The 22354-nt window shown below is 38.6% G+C and overlaps 5 protein-coding genes across 10 annotated transcripts; 2 read left to right on the forward strand and 3 right to left on the reverse strand.

Moving 5' to 3' along the window:
* Positions 1 to 2731: 2731 nt before the first annotated feature.
* Positions 2732 to 4858, forward strand: LOC130717651 (plasmodesmata-located protein 2-like). Its single transcript, XM_057567973.1, has 3 exons — positions 2732 to 3865; positions 4325 to 4432; positions 4552 to 4858. The coding sequence occupies exons 1-3, from the start codon at positions 3079 to 3081 to the stop codon at positions 4557 to 4559; spliced, it is 903 nt and encodes a 300-aa protein (XP_057423956.1). The 5' UTR covers positions 2732 to 3078; the 3' UTR covers positions 4560 to 4858.
* Positions 4859 to 6133: 1275 nt separating this feature from the next.
* On the reverse strand, positions 6134 to 7320 carry LOC130719558 (UBP1-associated protein 2A-like). The gene is made up of 2 exons (XM_057570177.1): positions 7296 to 7320; positions 6134 to 6687 (listed from the first exon to the last, which is right to left on the reverse strand). Exons 1-2 carry the CDS (start codon positions 7318 to 7320, stop codon positions 6134 to 6136), a joined length of 579 nt encoding a protein of 192 aa, XP_057426160.1.
* On the reverse strand, positions 6494 to 10202 carry LOC130717650 (pentatricopeptide repeat-containing protein At1g25360). The gene is made up of 2 exons (XM_057567971.1): positions 7574 to 10202; positions 6494 to 7455 (listed from the first exon to the last, which is right to left on the reverse strand). Exon 1 carries the CDS (start codon positions 10106 to 10108, stop codon positions 7733 to 7735), a length of 2376 nt encoding a protein of 791 aa, XP_057423954.1. The 5' UTR covers positions 10109 to 10202; the 3' UTR covers positions 6494 to 7455; positions 7574 to 7732.
* A 2569-nt stretch (positions 10203 to 12771) lies between these two features.
* Positions 12772 to 16157, forward strand: LOC130721102 (putative protein FAR1-RELATED SEQUENCE 10). Of its 2 annotated transcripts, none has more exons than XM_057571835.1 (4): positions 12772 to 12947; positions 13050 to 13182; positions 13447 to 15862; positions 15957 to 16157. In XM_057571835.1, the coding sequence occupies exon 3, from the start codon at positions 13616 to 13618 to the stop codon at positions 14627 to 14629; it is 1014 nt and encodes a 337-aa protein (XP_057427818.1). In that variant the 5' UTR covers positions 12772 to 12947; positions 13050 to 13182; positions 13447 to 13615; the 3' UTR covers positions 14630 to 15862; positions 15957 to 16157. The 2 variants fall into 2 exon arrangements, with proteins under 2 accessions (XP_057427818.1, XP_057427819.1); XM_057571836.1 differs by having other exon boundaries at positions 13053 to 13182.
* A 637-nt stretch (positions 16158 to 16794) lies between these two features.
* On the reverse strand, positions 16795 to 21333 carry LOC130721103 (uncharacterized). 5 transcript variants are annotated; one of them, XM_057571837.1, is made up of 11 exons: positions 21103 to 21330; positions 20855 to 21005; positions 20336 to 20758; positions 20029 to 20249; positions 19725 to 19822; positions 19544 to 19628; positions 19370 to 19456; positions 19189 to 19293; positions 18973 to 19092; positions 18769 to 18890; positions 16795 to 17197 (listed from the first exon to the last, which is right to left on the reverse strand). In XM_057571837.1, the coding sequence occupies exons 4-11, from the start codon at positions 20227 to 20229 to the stop codon at positions 17131 to 17133; spliced, it is 885 nt and encodes a 294-aa protein (XP_057427820.1). In that variant the 5' UTR covers positions 20230 to 20249; positions 20336 to 20758; positions 20855 to 21005; positions 21103 to 21330; the 3' UTR covers positions 16795 to 17130. The 5 variants fall into 5 exon arrangements, 4 of the variants coding, with proteins under 4 accessions (XP_057427820.1, XP_057427823.1, XP_057427822.1 ...); XR_009013341.1 differs by having other exon boundaries at positions 18616 to 18890; positions 20855 to 21333; XM_057571840.1 differs by having other exon boundaries at positions 20029 to 20222; positions 20855 to 21331.
* Positions 21334 to 22354: the final 1021 nt, after the last annotated feature.

The following is a 22354-nucleotide window of genomic DNA, read 5'->3' on the forward strand; positions in this document are numbered from 1 at the left end:
TGCGTGCATGGACTACCAGGGTATCTAATCTCGTTCGCTCCCCATGCTTTCGCACTCCAGCATCGGTAGGGACCCGGAGTTTCGGCTCTTTTTTTAATAAAAGTTATGTAGGAAGGCGAAAGAAAGGTAAAACATGTGGTCATCCCGTGATGGATTTACAATCTACTCTAGAAAGGAAGGAAATTGTATGACGACACAATTCCTCAAGCTTATGAGACAGTTTATGGGGCTTCCATCCTTATTCCCTATCCCCATCTTTGCCCAGGCTAACGGGGCCTTACTTATTAAGGGGGGAGAGTGGAGCCCCGAGATCGAAAGGTCGTCAACGGCGAAGACCGTCATATTGTATTGTTAAGAATCACAAGCTCGACGTTCCCTCATGTGTTAATCCTCACATGCCCATGTCATGTGACAATAACCTTTAGTTCTATTTTAATGAAATTTGGGTGTTTAATGGATATGTGGAGAGAGATAATTAAACTAAATACTTAGAAAAACAAGCTATCTACCAAGTATGTTGAACCGTAATAAAATTTTGTCATGTACTAATACAAGTTCTATTCTAAAATGCACATTCCTTTCAAAGAAAATGTACATTAAACACCACCAAAATGGCTCATGTCATGTTGTTTTAGATTTGGATCCCTCATGTGTTAATTCTCACATGACCATGTCATATGAAGGTAACCTTTAATTCTATTTTAATGAAATCTGAGTGTTTAATGAATATATGGAGAGATAATTAAAATTGTGTTAGAAATAATACTAATCATCAGATTTCATTAAAAAATTAATTAAATATTCAAATCTTTCACATAACATGATTATATGAGATAAACACAAGTGAGGATCCAAATCCCATGGTTTTAGGGCGGTAGTATCTTTTAGGGGAAACACAAATTATTCAAAGCATTTAAGTTTAAAGAATTATCTGTCGTTTGACGATATCTAGCCATAAAATTTCTAACCATTTTGTTAGAGACTTCACCCTAAATCATCTATTTTTCAAGTTAAAGGTGGATGTACCGTGATTGTAAATAACTTTTATATAGTTATTCAATTTGATTCCGTTACATTATAAAATATATCTTAATTTTAATTAAAATTTAAAATGAGAATTATTATTCTTCCTATATAACATGTTGTGATTGATTCTTAATGTAAAATTGTTTTACACTTACATGTTTTTCTTCCGTCAGTGTAAACATTTTTTACATGGGTTGTCAAATCAGAAAATAAGCTTTTAATTTAATTAAAATAAAAAGTAACATAAATGATTTTCAATACGTAACACTAAATTATTAAATATCTGTATAAAACATTTTTACACTAACAGTGCACAATCATTCAACTCATATTTTTTCTTTTTTTTTGTTACAAAAAATGGTAGAACGGAGAGAAAGCACCTTCAGACTACCGGGCAGGGCGCCAGTGGCATGCTGGGGGGCCAGCAGAGGCCCACTCCTAGAAGGAGCGTTGGGGATCTCTCCGAGGAGGGTTGCCCACCAACTGAAATTTTACTGATCCTAGAGGGATTCGAACCCTCAACCTTTGGGAGATGAGAGCTAAACCCGGAACCTGAAGCCAGCTGTGCCAACCCATGGTGGCAACTCATATTTTTTCTAAAGTTGTTAGCTCTCATGTTAATTATTAAGAGTGGCATAGGTGTAAATCATAAAGGGTCTATGAGCCAACCAGGTTGGGATTAGAATTGATTCTTGCTGACAGAAATATTAATTGTTTAGTAAATACCCATTAACCCCCATTTTTAATTTGAAATTTTCTTTCTTTAAAACAAGTAACTTGCAGAGTGATGCAGATTTTCCTTACAATGGAAAAAAAAAAAGCAGAGTGATAGGTATACACTATGTAGTGTTTGGTTCGGATAATTAGTCAACCATTGATTTCACACCCGCTCTTCACTTAGGAATTGATATTTTCTTCTACACAATCTAATAACAAAATACATGGACATTTTGTAATCTTAGTTTTGATGTCTATCGATCTGATATTAACTAAAATTTTATCACTGCAAAAAAAAAAACAAGTAACTTGCATGTGCCCTAAATCTCAATATAATTAAAAATAAAGCACAAGGTTTTCGAGGCTTGATAAAAATCCTTGATAAAATATAAAAAAGGACGATATGCTACAGTTAAATTGCATGTTGCTCTCTCCTACCAAAGCAAGATTCCTTGATGTTCATGCACTCCAAGACCAAAATCTTCTCTCTAGATGGAGAATATTTTTCCCCACTACTTTGTACACTATAATCAATTCAACCATTTTGTTTTCATTCTCTTCAAATACTAATAAAAAAATATTCTCCATTTTCAAAAAGAAAACAATATTCTCTTTTTATTTTTTAACTCATCACTAGTATTATTGTGTCAGTTAAAAAGCCATACATACATCCAATCCAATGAGTTATAATAACCGTGCTTAAAAGTAATTATTTAAATTCTTAATGTCAAAAATTTAATCCTTAAGAGACACGCTCTTAAGAGGGTTGTTGTTATTAACACTTCCTCTCATCTAAATTCACCTTCCCGTTTTATGTGCGTGAACTACGCACTTAAAAGTACGTGTGAAAAAGGATGTGAAATTAAATGAGACGGTGGTGACATTAACAATACCCTCTTAAGAGTTTGTAGGTCTATCAGTTCGACTCCTCTAAAATGAGGGGAGTCGATAGAACATTGTTACACTCTAGTCGCATAAGAGTTAGATGATTAGGTTAAAAAAGAGAGGTTAAAAAGTCATGGATAGAAAAGAGAAAGAGAGCACAATGCACATCTAGAGAGGCATTACACATTGGGCTACCCATCCATCCATCCAAAGGAAAGTGAATCCCAAGAACACAAAAACCAGAACGTGAGTCTCTCACAAATCCTTTTCCCTACTGAGTCAGCAAAAACAAAAATCCAACTATCAATCCCCACAACTTCCTTTGATTCCTTTCCTTAATCAGAGCCTTGCTTATGCTCTCTGAATCTGAAAGTTCCCAACTTTGAATCCTTTTCCATCAAAACTGCCATGTTTTGATCCCTCTCAAGCCTCAACACTACAAACACTCAAATGGGTTTTCCTAGAAATCCCCTCTTCCTTTCTCTGTTCTTGTTTTTGCTCACAAATCTGGGTCTACTACCCCAACTAGCTGAATCTGCTGCTGCTTACACAAGCTTGGTCTACAAGGGTTGTTCAAAGGACACTTTCTCAGATCCAAATGGTGTTTACTCTCAAGCTCTTTCTGCACTATTTGGGTCACTGGTTTCACAATCCACCAAAGGAAAGTTCTTTAAGGCCACCACTGGTAGTGGCCAAAGCAGCATAACTGGTCTCTTCCAATGCAGAGGGGATCTGAGCAATTCTGACTGCTACAACTGTGTGAGCAAGCTCCCAGTTTTGTCTGATAAGCTCTGTGGTAAGACTGTAGCTGCAAGGGTTCAGCTTCAAGGTTGCTACATGCTGTACGAGGTTGCTGGGTTTGCTCAAATCTCAGGAATGGAAATGCTGTTCAAGAGTTGTGGGACAACGAATGCTGCTGGAAGAGGGTTTGAGGAGAGAAGGGACACTGCATTTTCTGTGATGGCAAATGGGGTTGTCAGTGGCCATGGATTCTATGCTACCAGCTACCAGTCTCTTTATGTGATGGGGCAATGTGAAGGGGATGTTGGTGATTCGGATTGTGGGCAGTGTGTGAAATTTGCTGTGCAGAAAGCTCAAGTTGAATGTGGGAGCTCTATTTCAGGCCAAGTCTATTTGCACAAGTGCTTCATGAGTTATAATTATTACCCAAATGGGGTTCCAAGACACGCCTCTTCTGCAGGATCATCCTCTTCTTCAGGCTCTTCATCTTTTTCTGGTAATAACTAATACCCAGACACTCATAAGTCATTACCAAAAGAGATACCATTGACATAAGTTTTGGGAGAAAAGAAAGTGTCTGTCTGTTTTACTTGTTAAATTTCAGATATGAATAGATAAGTGTTTATAGAAGATAGAACAACTCTATTTCTAAGCTAGCTTACCGGGTAGAGTTAGGTTTAACGCGAATTCTAAAATTATATCAGAGCTTATCCTAGATCTGTCTATTGGATACCACCCATATATGGGTCACCCGCATATGTTCATTCTTGCAAACTTCACATAAAGATATCCGGCCCTAAGCGTGAGGCCTGACCTGAATTCTAAGAGAGCCCAATTTTGTAATACCATTCTCTAAGTGTCCCTATCTATCTTCAGAGTAAAAGTCCAACTTTGCTGAATATATATATCGTATTTTAATTATTGTGTTATATGTGTCTACTTGATGCAATGACAGGGCAAAATGCAGGAAAGACAGTAGCTATAATATTAGGAGGGGCAGCTGGGGTGGCGTTTTTGATCATTATGTTATTATTTGCCAGGAATTTGATGAAGAAACATGATGGTAGGTGCTATACATGGCTATATGGAATGAATGATTTCTCTATTACTCAATTGATACTTTACAATCCTACTTATTCTTATTCTGATTCTGTCATTTTACCATGTCATTTTCTTGTACAGATTATTGACAGTAGAAGATGTTTTACTGTGGAGGCAAAATTCTCCTTGAAGTGGATTGTTTTTATATATATAGCTTTTGAGTGAATGAGATGGGCAATTTCTGGTAAATAGAGTTAGCAGATAGAGAAAGAATCTAGGCCGGTTCAATGTGGGGACTACTAATTCTTGTAGCTAGGTAAGAAGATTTTGTTGTGAAGAACAGTGTAATTAGCTCATGCAAGTGAGATTTTTTTGTATTACAAGGGAAAGAGGTATTATACCCAGAGGAATGAATGTTATCCTGAATGGATGGAAAATTTTGTGCCTACTACCCCTTTAGCCATGTGGATGATTCTCTTTTCCCTCATCTCAATACTATTGACTCTACATTTTCTGCACTAACTTTAACTTTTTTTTAAAGTTGCAACTTGCAAGTTGTAGCTCCCTCTCTCTTCACTTTCCTTTACTCCCACCAGTTGTTTTGGTTTTTGTGTTGAGGAAAGACAATGACAGCTACATAACTTCAAGTCAATATAATTAATTAAACGATTATATTGGGGAGAAGAAAAAGTTGACACAGTATTTGGGGGCTTCTTGGTGGCATCAACCTAAAAAGTCTGCAATAAACCAAGACAAGGAATCGTTTGGCATGAGCATGTGCCTTGCCTGAGTCTTCACTCTTCTGCTTTCTTCTCTCTCTCTCTCTTCCTCCCTAGGAAAATGCTGTTGTTTGGCCAATTTACTTCTTATTTATTTTCTCAGAAAAATATGCTAGTTTTGGATTCACTGTTGTTTAGCATTAGCTATGAATGTTTGTTAGTAAGCTTAGTAAGTTGCGAGTGGTACCTTAATGCTTGGCATTTTAACATGAAGTATATTCTGGGTTTACGTTTGATAATTTTGGCACATGAAACTTTAAAGGGGCAGAAAGTTTGCCAACTCTACAGTTGAAGCATGTTGGAACTCGGGAGTGTCAGTAATCGAAGTCAAAATCCTTTTTACAAGGACTGTTTGATGCAATAAATTGAATCTTTTCATTGGCTCATGACAAATTGTTAAAGAATTAGCAGAATATGTTTCAAAATGGCTGTGGTTAGCTTATGTTCTGTTTGGCATGAATGGTTTAATTTTTACCAGAACACTGTCACCATCTGGCCTCCACTCCCTTCCAAACTCCAAACTGTTTAGCTATTCAAGGAAAAGAAGAGACATTTTCTCCAACTCATGGTTTGAGCCAAAGGTGCTTTATTTGTAAACATATTCTTCTATTACATAGGATATCCTATTTCTTCTTATTAAGTGTGCTTCTAAGGTGAACTAACGCTCAAGTCTTCTACGAGTGTAATACCTCTTTTAACCATTTGATTTAATCGTATTTTATTGGATGGTCAGGATTGTCTACTTGCTACTTGTCAATTCAGACTTTTGTTAATTGTAGATTCCCCCATACTTGGATTTGATTCTCACTTTAACCTCATCCACACTTACGAAGCTTACTCAACCATTACATAATTGCCGCTTTCGACTAGCCCCCACCGTCCACGCCACCGCAGCCATCTTCGGCTAGCCAACGTACCTATCATGGAGATTATGCTCCATGCCGTCAATGATGGTAGCCTTGGTTACGGCGACCAAGCCTAGGAGGATGATTAGTCCAATGTCGAGTACCCCCTCTCCTCTGAAGAAGAATATGACGACTAAAATCTCGAGAAGCCCTGCGATCATCCATATGCTTGAACAAGATGAAGGTGTAGCCCTTTGATTTTCCTGAGACCTTGTCAGTGACGACTTTGCAATCCTCGATCTCGTCGTACTTGCTAAAGATGTTGGTTAGGGTTTCAACGATGGTGTCCCAGCCGCACATGAAGATCTTTCGGTCAGCAGGGTTCACATCGCCAACGTTCATGACAAAATCATGGTACTTCTCCGAGGCTTGCTTCATGAGAGAGTGAAACCACTCCCCAGTGAAGGGTTCTAGAAGCTTCCTGTCAGGTTCATCCTCTAATCTAAGGTCTTCTTCATTGTTGTTGCTTTCATTTGGGATATTCGGAACAATAGATTCCGACGCGGCAGCCTGGTTCAAAGCTTTTGCATTGTCTTCTAGTCTTTCTTCTGCTAGTTCTAGCTCTGGTGCTGCTTTTGTTCTTGGTTCTTCCTCTACGGAAACATCGTTTTATGGTTAACCTTTTGGTTCCTATTCTTGTTCTTCATCAACAACCATGTTGTTGGGTTCTTCTATATCCGAGGTTGGTTCAGGGTGGTGGGGTTGAATGCAACTATTATTTTTCTTTTCAATTAAAAAGGTTGGATAGTTTTTATTTACCACCATTGTCAACTGTCAAGTGATTATGATACTTACATGGCCTACATGTATAAAGTACAAAAAACAGTGTCTCAAATTCTTCAACAAAATTCACAAATTGGATAAATTATATTGTTCACTTGATGTATAATGGATGAATATTATAAATTTATATCATGTGGTAGAGGCAGCCAAAAAAGAAGAAGAAATAGCTGAACTGTGTAAGTCATCTAGATGGTCAGGATGATTCTTGGTTGTAAAGGTTCACTGTCGTATTTGATTCACAAGTCACCAAAATCAGAAAGGCAAAGACTATAATAGTATAGATAGTCCTCCATCTGTATATCATGAGAATGTATTCTAGGCTCATTTATCTCTTTCTCTTCGCAGCAGCTATGCTTAAGACTTGGACAGGGCATTCAAGGCATAGCCACATCATGAACAATCATTTGATTTTTCTTACTATTGCTACTGGCCTCTATTCCCATGGTTAATGACTTGAAATAGCAAATAATTAGCTCATGTGCAAGAGGAATGCATTAGGAGAAGGCAAATTCCCAACCTGCAGTTTGTAAAAGTTAACTGAAGAGCATGAAATTCCTTTACAACGGCTTTGCCATGTCCTGCAAACAAAGGTGACAGAAGAGCGTGATACACCATTCAATTTAGCAAAAGCAAAATTAGAATGGTATCACAAAGAAAAGAGTAAGGAATAAACAGATATTCATATTAGTATATTACCATAGATCAACCTCTTGAAGATCATTTTGGGGCCACTATCAATCTCAACCTTGAATTCCTGATCGCAATGAACCCGGGCTTCACTTTGTATATATCCTAAATTCACTTGATCACTTTTGACATTAACCCTGGATCACAATCAAATTACGGAACCTCTTTCTACCAGTAGTTCCCGCAAGAACACTCACCATTTCTAAAATGGTGAAACCTTCTCCTATCTCGCACAACTATCTCTCGCTCTACTACTTTAGAAATAAACTTGAATGCATTATGGCAGTCCCCGCACATCCTCAAATTTTTGAAAACCCGAATCGTAGCTCCTAAAGGAAGCTTCAAAATTCCATAAACAACAGCTAGCTTTTCGCTGTGGGTGGACAAGGCATGTTCTTTATGCTCAGATTCCATATCATGTAATACAAACTTTGTATCAGGAATATACCCCAATTTCCTCATTTCAATGACCAGTTGCTCCAGATATTTATAAACTGCATGCACCTCAGGGTGCACAGCATCATCAACTAAAAACACATGGACCATGTTTTCAATCTCAATCCAACTACATCCAGGTTCCTTCTTAACCCCTCTTTCCCTCATTAATTTTCTCACCCTGGCTACTTCATCCCACTTACCTAAGTGTGCATACATATTGGAAAGGATTATGTAGGTTCCATCCTGTTCGGGCGTAAGCTCAAAGAGCCGCTCAGCAGCTTGAATACCCAATTCAATGTTCCCATGGATCCGACAACCAGCAAGAAGAGACTCCCAAATAGGTGCGCTTGGCTCAAAAGGCATTGACTCAGTTACCTTCTTTGCCTCTGAGAACTTACCGGCACGACATAACAAATCAATCAAACGAGCATAATGATCCTCCCCTGGCGTCATACCATAGTGAGTGCACATTGAATCAAAATAATGCTGTCCCTCTTTGACCAACCCTGCATGGCTACAAGCAGAAAGAATTGTGAGAAAAGTTATCCGATCAGGCAATATATCTTCCTTCAACATCTGCTCATAAAGTTGAATGGCTTGAACACCACGTCCATGCTGTGCAAGAGCTGCGATCATGGCATTCCAGGATACTGAATCCACATATGGCATAGTGAGAAACACCATATCAGCGTATCCAACAACACCACACTTTGCATACATAGTGATCAGCGCATTCCCTGCAGAAAGACTCGAATCATGACCTAACTGGATCACCTGAGAATGAATTTGTTGTCCATTATCCAATGATCCAAGAACACCACAAGCTTTAATCGCTCCAGCATATGCATAATCACACGGTTCCAGTCCCTCTGACTTCATCTGGTTGAACAGCTTCAAACTTTCTTCTCCAAAACCACTCTCTGCTAACCCTGATATCATCACAGTCCATGTCAGCAGGTTCCTCTCTGGCACCTCCCTGAAAATAAACTTAGCTTCCTCAAGTCTCCGTGCATTAATATACCCCGACAAAATCGCATTCCACGAAACAAGATCCCTCACAGGCATCTTATCAAAAACCTCCCTTGCCTGTACCAATTTACCACACTTAGTATAAAAAGTAATCAAAGCATTATTCACAGACAGAATAAAATGCTCTGAAGGCTGCACCACTGTCCTGAGAACATAAGCATGCAACTGCCTTCCACAATTGAAAAGCCCAGTATTAAAAGAAGCACTGATCAAACTGGTGTAAGTATACTCATCCATCTGAATTCCCATGGAGTGCATTTTCCTGAATGTGTCAAAAGCCTCTTCATATAAACCGTGGCGCACGTAACCAGAAATCATTGCATTCCACGCAACGGCGATTGGATGAGTCATTCCATCAAGAAGCTTCCTCGCGGAAGCGAGATCATCGTTCCTCACGTATCCAGCAATCATGGTGGTCCATGAAGGTTCATCTTTCTGACTCAAAGGCGCCTCATCAAACAGCTTCCTAGCAGAAGCCATCAACACGGGAGACTCAACCAAAGTCGACGAAGCGCAACAAATGTAGCAGCTCAACAACGTGTTCAACACAGAAGGCACACACATCACACCCCACTTGACAACATCACAGTGCAGCTGCTGGCAATGCCACTCCTCCTCCGCGATCAACGACATCGCGCCAAGCACAGTGGAGAAGCTAAAAGGGTCGGGTGCAAAACCGTCCCTCTTCATGCGAACGAAGAGCTTGACAGCAGCATGGCCATCCAGGTTGTGGGAGTAGGCTTTGACCATGGCATTGTAGCTGATGGTGTCGCGGAGGGTGACCGGGGTGGCATTGAAGAGTTTCTCGGCGAGCTTGACGTTGCCGGCGGCGGAATACGCTGAGAGGAGGGTGGTTCGTGAGAAGATGTCTGGGTTGGGCGTTTTGTCGAACAAGTGGTGGGCGTAAGGGATGTTGGAGGATTTGCAGTAGATATCAATGAGGCGGTTGCGGATGAGAGGGGTGAGTCTGAAGCCGGTGGTGAGGATGTGGGCGTGGATGGCGCGGGCGAGGGTTTGGGTGGCGGAAGGGTGATTGAGTTGGGCTAGGAAAAGGTTGGCCATGGTGCGAGAGTCCATGGTGGTGTTGTTTGAAGTGACGCTGCTTCATTCAAAAAGTCCAACACGTTGACTCTTTTGAAAGAAGAATGGGGGTAGAAGTAAGAAAGGTGAAGTGAATTTTTTTAGTATCCTTCAATCCAAATCCAATAGAATGGAAGTGAAACTAACATGTTAATGTGAATTGTGATGTTGGAGGGTGCCCACTAGGGTGGACCATTTATATTTTGGTCCACTGGTGCACCATCCTTATACATCATTGGATTAGAGAATCTTGGAATATTCTTTAGATCAATGGCTAGGATTTATTGAAAACTAAAAGGGTAAAGATGTAAAGTGTGAAACCCTTCTCTCTCTCCTTCTCCCTTCCAGCAACCACCAGCCTCCATCATCAAGACCTTCTCCATAACCAAGCCTCCTTCAGTCCCCCCACATCACCGATGCCTTTTCCCCTTCGCTGAGTTGTTCTCTCTCCCTAGACCTGTAGAAGCTGCCGCTTGGCAAGAAGCAGGAACAGCAAGGTCGAAACAGGGTAGAGGCACACTGATTCGATTTCACTTTCCAGAGAGTTGAAAGAGAGAATGAAGCCAGAGGCCAAAACAGGGGAAATCTCACCGCGCCGCTGTGAGGCCGTCATGAAAACTCGCCTAGGTCGCAGACTCTCACAAGAAGAAGGTGAACTAGATCGGCCCTGTGATGATGAAACGATGGCAGCAAGATCCGTGACTGAGGTAGACTAGTTGGAGAAGAGGAAGAGCATATCGCGACCTGGTGTGTGACATGGACTGAAAGTCGTCATCGCTGCTGCCGCAGCACCGCGATGGATTTGTCTCTGGGTCGCTTCCTCTGGCAGACGAGGCCGCTAACAGCTTTGTTCATGGAATTTGGAAGACCCCTCTGGCAAGAACATGTGTTCCATTGGGCCTCAGATCCTTTTTTTTAACAGTTAAAAGCTTTCAGCAATGCATCATCAAATGTTCTAAACACACCCTGGAACTACAGTGGCCAGCAACGGTATGATGGAAAGGGTGGCAGGACGCCAGAGGATGGCTGGCATTGGCGGTGGATTGGTGGCTGGTTGGGTAGAAGTTGGAGGAAGAGGATAAGGTAAGGGAAAAAGGTACGGGGAAAAGTCAAAATTGCCCTCTAGTCCACCGGTGGACCAGAATATAAGTTGTCCACCCTAGTGGGCACCATGTTAGAGTATATATTTATCTAGGTGGCACCTAATATGGATATATTAATACAAAAGTATAACTTTTGACTCATAATTTTTACTCACTACAATGAGTCGTCCAGTTACCTCATTTAAAAGATTATATGGAGAAAACCCTCATCCAGTCCACTGATTAGGGGTGAGAATAGATGGGTCAAAACAAATTTTACTTAGAAATGTCTAACTTATTTAAAAATCTTAAAGTCTAAGTTTGTCTTATTATTTGTCATAGGTTATTTTGTCATTTTGTCAGGTCTAATTTGCTAAAAATATGGTCTTGCCGAATAGTTTATTTAAAAGTTTATTTTATAATAAGACTTTTAGTTTGCTAACAAACTGTTAGAATCACCGGTAGACGTTGAGGATCGTGTGCTTCCAGTCACAGAATAGAATCCTGATTGTGTTTTTGAGAGGGCGCAGGGCATGTTGGAGACGGGGAAATTTTGTAGACTTGTGTTTTCTGGTACAGGCGAGGAGGATCTTCAAGCTTGTGTAGAGCATCTCAGAGCTACTCATCCAAGGAAGTATGGAGTGTCTGGTAGTATGCGTTGATTGATTTGCGTGGTTTCGGTTTTCGTTTCTTTAGCGGTCTTTTTTGTGTTGTATCTTATAGGTTGGCGTTTGTTGATTTCGTTGTGTTGCTTTCGTTTTGCTCTGCTTTGTATTTAATCCATTGTCGAGAGCATAGTTATAAAACTCGGACCGGACCGGCCGGTTCGACCGGTTGAACCGGGAACCGGACCCTTGACCGGTCCGAGCCATTAAATGGATCGGGCATGTAATTGAACCGGTATGAACCGGCCGGTTCAGGTAATAAACCGGCGACTCGGCCGGTTTTTTTTGGACCGGTCAGTCTTTTTTTTTTTTTTTCTGATTTTTTTTTTTTGTCGAAACTGTTTTTAATGGTCAAACTGTAATTAATTTACATTTAATGTTAATTATTTGGTCAAATGATATTCAATTGAGAGTTATTTAAAAAAATTGTCATGGCTAGGACTTGAATACAGGACCTAAAGGAGGAAAGCTAATCCAAATTTCCACTACACCACCTTACTTCTTGTTTAGAAGAATGCATATTATTTTATATATATGATATACTAAGGTTATATTTTAAATTATTATAATTTTTTAATATAAACCGAGTCAAGCAATCAAACCAATGACCCAGTGGTTGAACCATTGACTCATTGACCCAGTGCCTCGACCGAGTCGATCACCGGTCCGAGTCTGATAACACTGGTCGAGAGGATCTATATCTCGACTTCTTGCGAATTCAACAAACTTTTGCTTTCTAAAAAAAGGGATTCATTTACTGTACACAACTTTTTCTTTGTGTAAGGTTACACAACCCTATAAAAGCCTTCTATAGCAGGTGTTTTAGGTCTTTTTCATTTAAAAATAAATATAAATGAATTTTGAATTTTAGCTCATATGTAATATAAATCATGATTTTCACCCCATGCTTCATATAATTCATTCTTTCCCTTGTCATTTATGAAATCCACAATTGGCCCTAAACACATGAGATATAATTTCAAATAGGATTATTATTGAGATAGAATAGGGTTCCATAGAATAGAACAAGCATATGCGTGTTTGTGAACAAGCTTGGTCGAACATGGTTCTGGTCGATATCTGAAGAAGGTTTGGTGTGTTTGTGACCCGATTTCTGTAGAATGTCTGCGTTTTTTTAGACCCGATTTTGTACCCGAATTTTGGCCCGAATTTCGACCTGATTTTATGCAGCAGGTTCTGCCATGGTGTTTCTGACCTTGATTTGAAGGTTGGTTGAGGAAGGGAAGGCAGATTGGTCGCGAATCGAAGAAGCTTGGTCGAAGAAGTGAAGTGGGGCATATTGATTTTTAGCAAAACAGATCTGGTATGTTCTTTGTTGCTGTATTTCTTGTTTTTCTTCTTCAGAACCACTGTTTAACTGAAAATTTCTACGGGTACATCTTGATTTTAGGTTTTGGTGAAATTACAATGACTAGTGCTACCTAGGAATCTGATTGTCATCATAATGCAATGCAAGTAATTGTTTTTGTTGGTACTTTAGGTTGCATATAAATTTCAGGTTGTTTTGCAGTATTCAAATTGCTGATATAAGATGTAAATATCCTAAAATTTGGTTTTGTATATTTAGGAATTTGATGAGGGAATAGGTGACAACTGTGCACTTAATGAGCAAGAAGACTATATTGATGATGGAGGGGTAGAAGCGGATTTGGAAGAACCAGATTTGAAAGAAGAGGAACGGGAAGAAGACGAATTGGAAGAAGAGGACTGGCAAGAAGAGGGTGAGCCTTCTGAAGATGAAGATGAAGTGGTTAGAAACCAACAACCTGAAAACTATGAATCTGAAAATGAGTTTGGGGGTCAATTGCTTAGAAGACATGGGGAAAGTAAATTATAAGGAATTAGTAGTTGATGATTTAATTAAATATCACTTTCCATACCGTGACTTTGCATTCAATTTCTATAGCGGGTATGCTAGAATGCACGGTTTTGCTGCTCGCAAGTGTAGGCTGTTCAGAAACAAATATGGAGAAATTGTTCAACAAACATTTGTGTGCTATAGGGAAGGAAAAAAGAAAGACATGTTTGGCAATGATAGAACGAGGAAGCGACGAGCAAGGAAAGGTACACGGTCTCAATGTCAGGCTCATTTTCAGGTGCATGTTGATAAAGGAGACAACCGGTGGTATGTGAAATCTGTTTTTGATGTACATAATCACATGCTTGTGAATGGTAATATGATTGGATTGGTACCTGCACATCGGAGGATGCATGAATCAGACATATTGCAAATGAACAACTTGAAGAAAGCTGGGGTTAGAACTCCGCAAGTTTATGGTGTCTTTGTTGGTCAAATGGGTGGTTATGAAAATGTAAATTTTAGCAAGCAACAGATGTACAATATAGAGTTTAGCCAGAAAAGAAAGGAGGCCATTAAAGCAAGAGGTGTTTTGGCGATCTTACGTGGGATGAAAGAAAATGATGATGACATGTTTTGGAAACACACAATTGATGACAATAAGGAGCTGAAGAATTTGTTTTGGAGTGATGGGTGTAGTCGAAGGAATTACTCTATATTTGGTGATGTATTGGCTTTTGATGCCACATATAGGCAGAACAAATATAGACGTCCATTGGTTGTTTTCTCTAGTGTTAATCATCACAAGCAAACCATTTTTTTTGCTACTGCTTTAGTGTCTGATGAGAAAGTGGAGACTTATGTGTGGTTGTTAGAACAATTTTTAGATGCCATGGGAGGAAAGCTCCAGTATCTGTCATCACTGATGGTGATCCATCAATGGAGAATGTAATCAAACAAGTCTTCCCAAATGCACATCACAGATTGTGTGCGTGGCATCTGCTACAGAATGCTACAAGAAATGTTGAGGATCCAAAATTCACTTCCATGTTTAGTCGTTGTATGTTGGGGGACATTGAAATCCGTGAATTTGAGAGAATTTGGGCTGAAATGGTTTCTGAATGTGGTGTTGAAGACGAAGAATGGGTCATGGATTGGTATGAGAAGAGGCATATGTGGGTGAGTTTTTTGCAGGATTTAGAACCACATCCCGGGTTGAGGATTTACATGAGCAAGTTGGGAGGTTTGTCAACAGTTGGAACAACTTCTCAGATTTTATGCATAACTACAATCGTTATTTGAGCTATCAAAGATTTAGAGAGCTTGAAGCTGACTTCAAATCAATGCATGGTGATGATGTCTTGGAAACTCCGCTGCGATCACTTGAAAGGGCAGGTTCGAAGTTGTACACAACTACCCTTTTCAACTTGTTTAGAGGTGGGCTGAAACGGTCATTGATTGCAAGGGTCCGTGTTGGGAAGGACACACCAACTTGTGTGACTTACTTTGTCTCAAAGTATTGCTTGGCTGGTAGGAAATGGCATGTTTCTTTATGGACCTCCACAATGGACTTCAAGTGCTCTTGTATGAGGATGGGATCGTACGGTATTCCATGTGATCACATTATTGCAGTTATGGTTGAGCTTGATATAGTTGACATACCAAAGTCATTGGTATTGGATCGGTGGACCAAAAATGCTAAGGAATTAATTGATGGGCTGAATAGGGACCAATCTAATGCATGGGGCCCTTTGATGGCTTGTAGATTTTCATTATTAAGAGAAAATTGTCAGCGTTTGTGCAAGGTAGCTTCTCTTACACCTAGGATTTTGCTGAGAAAAATGACATGTTGGTTGGTCAAAGTAAAAAGCTTGAAGTTATTCATGCACCAAATAAGCAGCCATTGGTTAATTTTGTTGAAGATAAATATGTACGTAACCCACCTGTGCATAGGAGATCTGGAGCCGGAGCAATTACTTCTCAGGGAAGAGGAAGAGGGAGAGGGAGAGGAAGAGGAAGAGGGAGGCGTGCAAATAACTGTGGTATGTGTGGTGGAGAAGGTCACAACCGTCAAACTTGCCCATCTAGATTTGTTGAAGGTGACATAGAGGATGAAGACACGGCTGAAGATGATGAAGATGAGATAGCAATTTCACTTGAATAGGATGTGCTAGTGCACCTTGATGTAAGTAATCTGTTTGTTTATACTTGTTCACTATTTTTAAGTAATTGATTACCATGATGAATTAATGAAAATTGACATACTTTACTGATTGCAGGTGATGTATCACAAATTGGTCCAGATCTAGAATGTTCCTCTCAAATGACACATAATGGATCAGTTGTTTATGTTTGTTGATTTAAGTTTTAAGTATTAAGACAATTTCATATTGAATTGTTTGTGTTTAAGTGTATGTTGTTTAAGTGTTTGTGTAAGACATGTTTGTGTTTAAATTTATGTTTTTATGATGGTTTTATGATGCCTTGGTTGTGTTCTGATAACTTGTTTATTGGTTGATGTCTTAATTGATTAATATGAGAATGAGGGGAGAATGAGACCAGTCCATGGACATAAATTATAAATTAGCATAACTCATTATTTCACATCAGTAGTAGATGTCTCGTCAGCAACAGCATCCCCTTTTAAGGTGGAAGTACAGTAGCGAATGAGACCAGGTTGGCCTTGAATCCCCTCAACTTGGTAACTAGTATCAATGGGGAAACACTTGTGCAGGTTGCAGAAATCCTCTAAAAAACAGAACTCATTATAAATTAATATGAGAATGATACCATAGCCGCCTAGTTGGTGACTGGTGTGATTGATTCCCAGTTTGCACCTTATATAATTAATTAATATGAGAATGAGGGGAGAATGGGACCAGTCCATGGACCCAAGGAAACATCAAGCTTTACTTATAGTTGTATGAGTAGTGAACATGATTAATGTTGGTAGGTGTGGATATAAATGAACATAAATGGTGTCCATTTAATTCATAAATGTTGAAGCAAAGCATTAGCTTAAGCCTTCATATCATTGAAGTACCCTTCCCTGCACAATCAGGACAAGAATCGTGAGCACTACCCAAAACAAGAGAACGTGGACCAACAGAGCCAATATCATAAACATCCCACAAATAATAAGGTGGCCTAAAAGTGTATTAGAATGTCATAAATGAGTACAACATAAGGCTTAAATACAAAGCCAATGTCATAAACATCCCACAAATAATAAGTGTGCCATAAGGCTTAAAACCTCCTTATTACACAAAAAAAAATAGTCGTATCACTGTATAGTGTCTACGTCGACCAAATGTATGGTAGTTTTGTGGTTGTGTGGGTTTCTGCACAAGTATAGGCAGAGCAGACAAAAAAGTAAGGTATTGAGTAACTTGCAGATTCAGCGTTTTGTTAATGTGTTCCAGAACACACCCACTTTCTTATCTAGAGTCCTTCTCATCTCATTGTGTGACCCACATAGCAATGCAATTGCAGTCTTAATGCGCACAACATTTTCATCAAGCTGTGATATAGAGAAACAATTGTCAATGAACACATCTCGAGACACTATAAATATGAAGTATAAATAGGAAAAGAGTAAAATACACTCACCCCCTCAAGATTTGCAAGAATGACACTCCACCCCATTTTTTTTGAAAATCTACACTCCACCCCATTTTTTATAAAGGCAAATTTTAGTGACGAAAACAAATTCCTCACTACTAAAAACTAATTACTAATTAGTAAAAATTTAAATAAATTTAATGCATATACACTATCATACATTAATTTATGAAAATAATTTTACTGAATTAAATTTAAAAAAACCATCCACTTTGTCTGTTAAGTCCACGTCTCATCTATCTCCAAATCATATTTCTCACCACAAACGGCCACCACCAAGCCTTTACTCCCTTTAACACGCCTCCACTGTCCCACAATGTGAAACCCCATGGCACCTCCATGCCTCAAAGTTTTGTTGCGACCTGAACCCCAGAACGTGAATCGCACATCCCTAAAGCCACTTGTTCAACTACTTCTTGTAAATTTCACCCCTTTAAGTTGTGAGCGAACGCTCTGTTGGTCTTAGATATTGTTGGATTTTGTTAAAAACGATGCTCCACCGCCTCGTTGGGCTCTAATAACCTCATATCCACTTCATATTTTCATAATTTTGTTTCTCTATTTTCTTCACCCATTTGTGTTGCTTTTTTGGCCTACAACCCAATTTTGAAAATTGGAGGTATAAAGAGATTATTTTGATTAAAATTGAATTATTACCAAATATGAAAACACAAGCATGTTTCACTATGTTCGAGATATGGTTTGTAAATCGGGCAGGTGTGCTATTGCATAATTTGCATTATGAATTTACGGAGGAAAAACGCGATTGAAAGAATGAGGAGGATTGTGATGTTTTCATTTTTAAATTTATTGGATTATATTGACTTTTTTTTTTTGAAATTATTGATTAACAATTTAAATAATAACTAGTTATTAATGAAAAATATTTTTCGTCACTAAATTTGCCTCTATATAAAATGGGGTGGGATGTAGATTTTAGATAAGAATGGGGTGGAGTGTAATTCTAACAAACCTTAAAGGGGTGAGTGTATTTACTCATAGGAAAATGTGATTAATATAGCAAAATATACCCATCACTAACACTTGCGTTTCATGAATATATCAGGGCAATGCAATTCATTGAAAACAGCAAATGTGATGTAATCAACTACAGCACAAATAAATAAAAAAACCAGCACCAGACATTTTCCCATAAGACATCAAAATAGGCTTCAAAAGTCTACATTTCATGAATGTGACAAGTAAAACCACCCATTCCACTTTCCCATAAGACATCAAAAATTAAAATGTGCCCAATAAAATATCAATTGAACATAACAGAATAGATTTCAGAACATAATATTAAAATGCACTCACTTCTCTTCTCTGATTGGGTTGGAAGGCATTCTCCATAGTCATCCAGTTACGGACATATAAAATTGAGTTGTCATTGTATTGATTAAAAAATGACAAATGAGTGTTGTTATAAGCACATGAGATTTTGATTAAGTATGAAGAAGTGAATTTTACCTTCTCCCAGTATTGGGAATACCCCTAGGTTCCTTTAGTTGCCATGACTTGAAATCCATAATTCCTTCCAATAAATCAGATTGGTAGTCCTTTGAGCCAATGATTTCCATCAACACCTCACACTGACAATAACAAAACAGTGCACTATTTACCATAAAACTTATAACCATAACTAAAAATCATTATATATCTATATGAACTCACCAGTGTTTTCAAAGTTCCTTGCCTAGCATGGATGTCTTCCACGTTTAAGTGGGAATCAAAATGGTAAATAATGTGCTCATCCACAGGAATCACCATCAAAAACCAGTGCCCCAATTCCACCTTGATAGGTACATATATGTGGAAATGGTAAGCAAAAAATGATATCAGCTACTACAATAGGAGTAGTTATTAACAAAAGGATTGGATTAAACTAACATATTTAAGAGTGTTTAATGGGTGCATCCAAGACTTTGAAAACTTCAGTGACAACTCCTCTGTGGTAAGTCCAAAGTACACATCTTCTTGTTGATTGAAGTCATTCTAGTATTTTCAGTAGATGAAACAGAAATTTAAAGTAGTGTTTTTTGGGTTCATAAATTGGGATCATGAACATTACCATAAAAGATGGAGGGAAACACCAAACAGTCTTAGAAATTGAATAGCATTGTGTACTATTTATCTTAGTGGCCAATAGCGTGAGAGTCTATACATTAGCAGAAGAATGTAGTTCAGGAAAAATCATTCAAACAATCTACAAAACTTATTGCATTGTGTACAGTTATTGACTAACATTTCCATGGACGTGTCTTCCTGGAAGTAAGGATTCCAAGTCCTTCCTGAGTACATATGTGACCCCGAAGTGAGCTAAGGTTTCCCTATCACAAAACCAAAGGCACCGGTTAGTGTATACATGCATTTAATAGTGATAGTGAAAAAGATAAACAAGTCATAATACTCTATATAAATCATACTCAGAATCTTTGTCTTTATGCCAAAGGTAGGCAGCAGTCATTACTTCAGAGTCCATTAGAAACATCTCGGGTGTAGGTTTAAACATACACTTCACGCTCTGCGCAAGTATATAGGTTAGTCTAAATATACAGGATTTTCTTAACAATATATTTTGGTGGGAAGAAGATATCAGCTATTATCATTCAGTTTTAAGAAACTCTAAAGGCATAGTTAATTAGCATATAAACTATTTCCCCTCATTTCATTGTTGTGCATTCCATAAATGAAAATGTGAGTACCAAATGTAAACATAAATATACAAACCCGAGCCAACACTCTATCAAGAGCAGTCTTTTGATTGATGCGAGGTTGTGTGGTTGAGGACTTAGTATTGCTTATGACTTCAATTTTCGAGCCATTATCATCAGTGGTATTGTCAACATTTTTTTCCAGCTTTCTGACCTTGGAAGCTTTTCTCGTTGATGATGGAGTTGTGGACAATTTTTTGGTTGTTTGTACTGCCATATCAAATGCTCCAATCAGTCCTTGCAAATAGCAATCAGAAGATTAGGAAATAGGATGATGTTAATTGTTACAAATAAAAAACGGAAGGAACAAATAGAAATAATACCGGTGTAGATGCCACACTTTGTCACACCTTCTTTCCAAAATGGGGGTTCAGAATTGGTTGAGTATGGCTAATTGATGGAGAAGTCTTGTTACAAGGAATCGTTGGTTGAGGGGTACCAAAACTGGACCCCTCCTTAGGAAGATTCTGACTTTGTGAAAGTTTATCGTTTGTCCCATCGTCACCATCAGAAGCATCCAAATCAATATTTATGATACCATCATCAAAAGCTAAGGATTTTTCCTTTCCCCTCACTATTGGGCTAGTCCACTTCGATGGTCCTTCAGCACTACCACCAAGAGGTGTGGCACAATTTTTGTCTATGGCATCACTTCCAAACATAGTGACCAACTTCTCAAACCTATCTAGCTTATTGTCCTGCTCAACATTAACAGTTTGAACTTCTGCCATACGAGTATCAAGCTCCTGCAATCAAAGCACACATAGAATTAAATACTATCTTATGAATAGGCAACACAAAATAGGAAATTGTTTAATGAATATAACTCATGTTTATGTTACCTTGTACTTGACCAAGATATCACTCACTGCTCCAGCAAGAGACTTCACAATCTCACTTAAGTCCTTCATGTCATTAGCTAGGGATAGAGCATTAACCTTCTCTTGCTGAGGAACTTGACTTGCTTGATCCATGCCAGAATTGGATTCCAAACTAAGAAACAAACCAAAAGTTTGAACCCCTCCTCCATTACAGGCTCTAAACTAAAAAATAAAATATAAGAAGTGATTATTTCACAGCTAAATCATACTTGAGCTCCCCTCCTTCCAATGGGGTGTTCATGCTCTCTTCGTCAATTTTTTTCCGCCGTTATAAACTCCAGCCATTTTCACACCAACAACGTTTGGAAACCTACAGGAACACTAATGAACTTCAAGTCTTTAGGGTTATGAGTGGAGTAAAGGACATACACATGCATGTCACGTGCCAAAGTACCTATAGCATTAAATGCTATCTTACATTTGCTACGCAAAGGATGCATGGGTCACTATCGGTTCTTAGCAATCAAGATAATATCAAACCATATAGTAATAATATATAATATATTAATAATTTAATATACATAGAAAAGGAATGAACATCAGCACTAAAAGTAGTTGACAAAATGTGGGCCACATAATAGCTTAGTTAAGTACTTCACTAAACAAATGTCATAATCAAATTAACACAATGATTCTCTATTGTTGCTTCGAAGATGTATCAGCCACAGACATGTGAAGCGCCTTTTGTCTTTGTGTTTGTTCTTCCCAACGTGTACAAAAGGGTGGTTCTATGTTTGTTTCTTCCATACTCCAGTACCGCAACCACGCACTATGTGCGTAAGACCCAGATTTCAGAACTGGATTAAATAATTATTTTTCCGACTTACGCGTAGGATCGGTGTAAGCGTGACAGGAGCTTGCTGTTTGGGAAAGTTTAATGAAGCAGAAAGTTCAGGAATATCTTGAGGATAGTACCATAGTCGTTTTAGGAGTTAGTGAGAGTCGTCTGCACACCCGCCTTATGGCGAGAGTGTCCAGAATAGGCTAATTCTGCGCTTAAAGCATTGTTTAAGCGAAATTCTAAATCCTTGGAAAAATAAGAAGTTATCTTTATTTTTCCCTCGACCAGCGTTTCATTTCGGAACTCTGGACTGTACGCACGATAGGTTTCACTTCTCGGAAGTCTGACGACGCTTAATTCTATTCTCTAAAAACTCTAAATTCAAACGTTGAATGAAGACTTTTTCTATTTTGAGCTTCTAATGAAGTTTCCATTCACGTTGCCAGTTTTCTTTCGATGTTTCCAATCTTTCTTCAGAAGGAAGTTTTGTCATCCGACCTTCACAACAAAAAGTAGTTTTTCGGAGCAATTTAACTCACACCGCTTTTGGATCGTTTTCTTCAAATTCAAGAGACTTGTTTTGAGTTCTGAAATTCTGTCGCCAGAATCTCGCTTAGAATTCACAGATGAACGTGCTGCAAAAATCAGAATCGCGAAATATTCATTTTCCCGCGATTTCA

This window comes from Lotus japonicus, chromosome 5, assembly GCF_012489685.1.
Source record: "Lotus japonicus ecotype B-129 chromosome 5, LjGifu_v1.2".
NCBI lineage: Eukaryota > Viridiplantae > Streptophyta > Magnoliopsida > Fabales > Fabaceae > Lotus > Lotus japonicus.